At 46.9% G+C, this 6,315-nt stretch overlaps 3 protein-coding genes across 3 annotated transcripts in view; all 3 read right to left on the minus strand.

The window, feature by feature from the left end:
• The window catches only part of Pmar_PMAR006120 (NAD-specific glutamate dehydrogenase, putative), a gene marked incomplete at both ends in the record, with an annotated part of 3,209 nt that extends 911 nt beyond the window's left edge, over positions 1–2,298 (minus strand). Inside the window, one exon of the mRNA XM_002774491.1 lies at positions 6–2,298. Within this exon, the coding sequence (XP_002774537.1) occupies positions 6–2,298 (2,293 nt within the window). The remainder of the gene's footprint in view (positions 1–5) is intronic.
• A 900-nt stretch (positions 2,299–3,198) lies between these two features.
• Positions 3,199–4,074, minus strand: Pmar_PMAR006121 (uridine phosphorylase, putative; the record flags this gene model as incomplete). Its single annotated transcript, XM_002774492.1, has 1 exon — positions 3,199–4,074. One exon carries the CDS (start codon positions 4,072–4,074, stop codon positions 3,199–3,201), a length of 876 nt encoding a protein of 291 aa, XP_002774538.1.
• A 120-nt stretch (positions 4,075–4,194) lies between these two features.
• Positions 4,195–6,294, minus strand: Pmar_PMAR006122 (NAD-specific glutamate dehydrogenase, putative; the record flags this gene model as incomplete). Its single annotated transcript, XM_002774493.1, has 1 exon — positions 4,195–6,294. The coding sequence occupies one exon, from the start codon at positions 6,292–6,294 to the stop codon at positions 4,342–4,344; it is 1,953 nt and encodes a 650-aa protein (XP_002774539.1). The 3' UTR covers positions 4,195–4,341.
• Between the last annotated feature and the right edge of the window lie 21 nt (positions 6,295–6,315).

The following is a 6,315-nucleotide window of genomic DNA, read 5'->3' on the forward strand; positions in this document are numbered from 1 at the left end:
AACACCCAGCTTAGTCAAGAGCTCGACAACGTATGGATGGATAGAGTTGGTGGTCATGGCGTACTTGTCATGGGGAATACCACCAAGGACGGCAGATTTACCGGTAGTTAGAGACTTCCAGTATTTGTAACCACGAGCCTTGGCTCTCAAAGCACCCAATTTCATGAATCCAGCAGTATTCTCATCGGGGCCGAAGAAGAGCATTTCAGGCTTGGAAAGGTTGGAGTAGAGGCCGGTCTCCTTGGCAAGGATGCAATCGAGAAGAGCATCAACATAGCTATTGAAAGCATCACGACCGCTTGTCTTCAAGTTCTGAGAGTCCATATCCATGAGGATGGTACCCTTCGAGCCGCCCTCAGGAATATCCTTGTTCTTTAACTGCTGAGTGAAGGCCAAGTTGTAGTTTTCCTCCAACAAAGTAGCGCAGTTCTTCTTGTACACCTGTCTGTTCCTGGATAGAATGAGCCTGATACCACCACGAGCGATCTCAGTGAATCGGATGTGGAAGCCGTAGAAGCTTCTGCCAACGACCAGATAAACAGCATAAGGGATCCTGGGGAAGAGAGTCCTCGGACGATCGGCCAGGACCTCACCATCAAACCTCATTGCAATGGCAGAAGCTGTACCAGCCTTGAAGAAGTTAGTCATCTGCAGATGAGCACTGAGTTTCAACAAAGTCTTCAAGATCTTCGCATCAAAACGAGATCCAACTTGATCGTCAACCTTGTCAGCCAACTTCTGATTGTAGAAGGGCTTGGAGAGACCAGTGGCGACCTTCTTGAAGTCGTCGAACATGGGTAGAGTGAGCTCATGGTTAGAAGTAAGAGCATCATAGATCCTCTCATAGGTGATAGCATTAGCCATGGTATCTCTGAATAAACTATCCAACTCACTCTTCTTGGACGGATCACTCTTGAAATAATCAGCCAAAGCAAGATACTCCTCAGTCTCCTTGGGGAAGAAAGAGAAGATGAACTTGGCAGCAGTAATAAGGAAGATAGCATGCTCGGGCGTGATCATATTGTTGAGTACAAGTTCCCACACCAATGCGGACTTCCTCGAGTTATGCTTGAAGTGGCTCACATAACGGAGAGTCTGCGCGAGCTTCTCCAAAGCCTCACCCTGGAAAGTAGGGTCGAAGAAACAGGTGTAGGTGACAACACCGTTGGCGAAGGAATCTACATAGAACCTCTTAGGCTCGACATTATGGGAACGGAAGCATTCGTTGATCTCAGAGATGTAAGCACTTCCCTTACGATCCACATCGAAGGCAGCAAGCTGCAACACTTGGGCGCCGGACTTCTGAGCCAAGTTAGTAGGAGCATCGAACACCTTAACAACAGTGTTTCGAGTAGCCATGGTCTCATCAATGAGAGTCTGGTAAAGCTTCTGTACTTCAACAGATCTCTCCTGAAGGAATCGAGGGGTAGCCACAAGATGGAGATCGGTCTCATCCATCATTTCCTCGAACTTGACACTGGAGTCAAACTGTTGTTTATCAACAACAAAGACGCCAAGAGGGAACTTTCCTTCAGGCATGGGAGGCTTCTCAGACTTGAGGAAGGTGACCGAGAAGCCACAATCCTGAGCAGTGTTGATGTACTCGGCAACCTTGGCATCAGTGATGGCGACCTTCTCAGGCTCCATAGTGGTGAGATAGAAAGCCGAATCCGCATCCTCAATCTCGAAATGGATATAGTCAGACTCAGTAGCCTGAGCAACCTTCTTAGCAGCGATAAGGCAATGAAGGTGTCTGGCAATCTGAGCACTGGTGAAGTGCTTGAAGTAGCTGGGGTGAAGGCCGAGCTCAGCAAAGTAGTAAACAATCTCTTGCCAAAGAGAGCCGGCAGCGAGTACACCTTCCTTGATGATGATAGAGAAGACCTGAGTCATCTTAGTTTCCAAATCCTCAGGGGTCAGAGAGATGTTAGTGTTCTTCACCTGCTCCTTCAAAGCTTCCTCATTCTCAGGGGAGAGATAACACACACCACCGTCACACTTGAGGTCGAGCTGACTGAGCACTTCCTTGATGTCGTTGTGCTGGTTCACCACGGCATCATGGATAGGAAGCATGCCGAAACGATCAGTCTTCAGCTGAGCTCCTTCACCTAACAAGTAGATGATAGCCGCCATATGACCACCAGCAGCAGCCAAATGAAGAGGAGTCCTCTTATCATAGTCTTGAACATTAACAGACAGATCAGAGTTGCTAGACAACAGATCCTTCATGCGGTTGATATCGCCCTCATAGGCAGCCTCAAGAAATGAAGAAACTACACTTGTAGTTGGTGAATCCATATTAATGATTTTATAAAAATAGAAACTGCAGAAAACTCAGTCGAGAATATGTAAGCTCAGACAATCTGAGTGCTGATTACGTAAAGCACAACTCAATTTGTAACGAATGATCTTCCTCCCCACAGTGATCATCGACTAGCGATTTCCTCGCTTAGCTTTAGCCCTTAACGCTGTATATGATTCTACAGCCCGTGAGGCTGAGCAAAAGTGTTCGCTGTGAAAAATGCCTGTCAAGTATTGTAACACACGGTCGTGGCATCAAACATCTCGACAGTGAAATATCTGATGAAATGACTCGTCTCTGATAGATAGTCGACTACAACTCTTCTTTACCCCAGACTACAGTGATTCGAAAGTGTTCACAGGGTCTTATTAAGCCAGACCATGAAAATAGCTGAGTTCGTGAATAAACAGGTGAGCAAGGCAAGACAGCTGCACCATTTATTCACCCATGAAGTCAGAAACCTCCCCTCACGTATCTTATTTCACCGAACATTCGCGTATCCAGTTAGAAACCTTCATCTAAAGTATTCCATTTCACCGACCACTCACATGTGCATGTAGAAATTTTCATCGAGTATTTCACTACGTTCATTAAGTTGAACGGGATTTCATACCCGAAACCTCACAACACAACATCGCCAAGTTGGAGAAAACAACGAGCATAAACACTCCTGTAACAAACTATGAGTAATCAATCCCCCGACAATAGGATTTCAAGGTTACTCATGTTGCCAAGATTAAACTAGGACAGCAGCAAATCGTACTCGTGGATACATACCAACCACGTAAATATTACTGTCATTACGATAAACTTGGAAACAACACCATGGATAGAATTGTTATGAGACGCCACAGGATAAGGCACCAAGATCTCTCGGTACCGTTAACGTCACAGACTCACTCATCAGTTCGACCTAGCAACGACGCCTTACTGGCGAACCTATCCATGTTCTTCTTCAATTGAGCCATACCTCGACATACAATCCTGCATGAACGAGCAACAGCCTCACTCTTGAGGTTGGCTTTATCAGAGATGGGATCACTACCACCACCGATAAGAGCGAGAACACAACCAGTCTTGACACCATACACTTGCCCTAAAGTGAAGAGCATCGCTACTTCCATCTCAGAGGCCAAACACCCCAGTTTCTCCAAGACTTCCATGTAGCGTTTGTGCTCAGGACCATAGGGACCAAACTTGAACTCCCTAGCCATGAGGGAATCCTTAGTATGGACCGGACCAGCATCGTAAATCCACTGGGCACCACCCTCAGTATGTTCATCTTCGTCCTCCAGCTCCAACTGCGCAGCGCTGGACATAGCAGTGACAACAGCAGCCGATCCAAGAGCAGGGAACTCGAGAGGCATGTAGTGCCTTGTCGTACCCTCATCACGAATGGCACCAGTAGCGATAACGATATCACCGATTCCGAGAGTCTTCTGCATGGCACCAGCGGTACCAACTCTGACGAGTACCTTGGCACCAAGCTTGATCATCTCAGTGGCGATGATGTCAACACTTGGAGCACCCATACCGGTAGAGATAACACCAATGTCAACAACAGTTCCGTCAGGAGCATCGTACTTGCCAATGTAACCATCATGACCACGAGGAGAGGGAATCACTTCTACATCTCGGAAATAGTTCTCGGCTATATGCTTAGCACGGTCACGCGATCCAGGTAGGATCCAGAAACGACCGAGACCATTGTTACCAAGGCAATGTACACGACCGACAGTCACATGCATAGGCTTGAAATCAGGATCAGTCATTTTGATGATACGATGAGAACAACGAACTGAGAAAATACAACCATAACCCAGAAGCTTATCCCTGCCAGAACGCAACAATCTGGGATTCATAGCAAAATCGGAGAGCTGAACTTTAACAGACTATACAAACGAGCTCAGGATTAAAAACATGAGTATTCCCACTCAGATATATGGGAAAAGTAAGGTGTAATAGTAGAGTGCTATTAACATTCGGCAACTACTCATGTAGGATGCCCTATGCAGCTAGTATATGGAGACTTTGGTTAATCACATAGTAGAAGGGGTAACCTCACCTTCGGACTTCTCCTCTAGTGAGCGCATGAACTGGAAGAAGGCGAACTCGCTGGTCTTCAAACCGTTAGAGTAGACAAACTCGTCAGCAATCCAAGTAGCAACCATAGCATTGAGATAAGCCTCGGGGGTGTTCTCGACTATCTTATCCAAACCACAATGAACAAGAAGCAATCTGGGCACACAACGTCTGAGAACAGCACGAACCATCCAGTCATTCTCAGGGTCGTGTTCCTCGAGGACGCCAAGGATGTAAGACTGCATGTCGTTGATCTTCTTAGACAATAAGATGGTGGCATCAGTCTTACGAATATACCTTGATCCATCAGGATACTTCACCTCGTGGTTAGTCTTCCAGATGCCATTGAACTCCATCTTGGCATTATGACGAACAGCGGCAAGGATCTCCTGTACGTACTGTTCGTAGAACTCAGGAGGAGCACTTGTCTCATCACGAGCGCAGAGGAACTCGTCATGATCAGCCGTATCCATGCAAAGAGCAGCGAACACCTCCATACTGCTAGAAGTAACACCGCCCTTGTTGGTGGAAGCATCCTTGAATAGCTGGACACCAGCATCCTCAAGATATCGACGAGCATCATCGGTCAAGAATAAGTTGGCACCCTCCACAACATACTTGAACTTGAGCTCCTTAGTCTCAGGATTGAACATGGTCTTATCAACATTACCAATGTTAATAGTACCGGGACGACCACCACAAGGGATGAAGAGATCAGCAGAGAAGTACTCCATCTCTGGGAAATGATTTCGCACCTCAACCCCGGACTTGAAGTGATCTCCATTAGGAAGAGTTACATCCTTATCATCAATGGTGACCAAGAATGCCTTCGGATCAGATGACAGTTTATCACGAGAAAAGTTGGCAACACCAACTCTGAGATGAGCCAGACGAGTGAGCTCCTCTCTATTCAATCCTTGAGGGTCATAAGCAACACCGGTACCATCACAGATGGCAATTGTCTTGTCTTTAGAGATGAGAATTTCGTTAGAACCAAGATCACCATCGGGACCACCGGACATCACTTTGGTGAGATTAGACTCCTCAACACCCAGCTTAGTCAAGAGCTCGACAACGTATGGATGGATAGAGTTGGTGGTCATGGCGTACTTGTCATGGGGAATACCACCGAGGACGGCAGATTTACCGGTAGTTAGAGACTTCCAGTATTTGTAACCACGAGCCTTGGCTCTCAAAGCACCCAATTTCATGAATCCAGCAGTATTCTCATCGGGGCCAAAGAAGAGCATCTCAGGCTTGGAAAGGTTGGAGTAGAGGCCGGTCTCCTTGGCAAGGATGCAATCGAGAAGAGCATCAACATAGCTATTGAAAGCATCACGACCGCTTGTCTTCAAGTTCTGAGAGTCCATATCCATGAGGATGGTACCCTTCGAGCCGCCCTCAGGAATATCCTTGTTCTTTAACTGCTGAGTGAAGGCCAAGTTGTAGTTTTCCTCCAACAAAGTAGCGCAGTTCTTCTTGTACACCTGTCTGTTCCTGGACAGAATGAGCCTGATACCACCACGAGCGATCTCAGTGAATCGGATGTGGAAGCCGTAGAAGCTTCTGCCAACGACCAGATAAACAGCATAAGGGATCCTGGGGAAGAGAGTCCTCGGACGATCGGCCAGGACCTCACCATCAAACCTCATTGCAATGGCAGAAGCTGTACCAGCCTTGAAGAAGTTAGTCATCTGCAGATGAGCACTGAGTTTCAACAAAGTCTTCAAGATCTTCGCATCGAAACGAGATCCAACTTGATCGTCAACCTTGTCAGCCAACTCCTGATTGTAGAAGGGCTTGGAGAGACCAGTGGCGACCTTCTTGAAGTCGTCGAACATGGGTAGAGTGAGCTCATGGTTAGAAGTAAGAGCATCATAGATCCTCTCATAGGTGATAGCATTAGCCATGGTATCTCTGAATAAACTATC

This window comes from Perkinsus marinus, assembly GCF_000006405.1.
Source record: "Perkinsus marinus ATCC 50983 genomic scaffold scf_1104296958234, whole genome shotgun sequence".
NCBI lineage: Eukaryota > Perkinsozoa > Perkinsida > Perkinsidae > Perkinsus > Perkinsus marinus.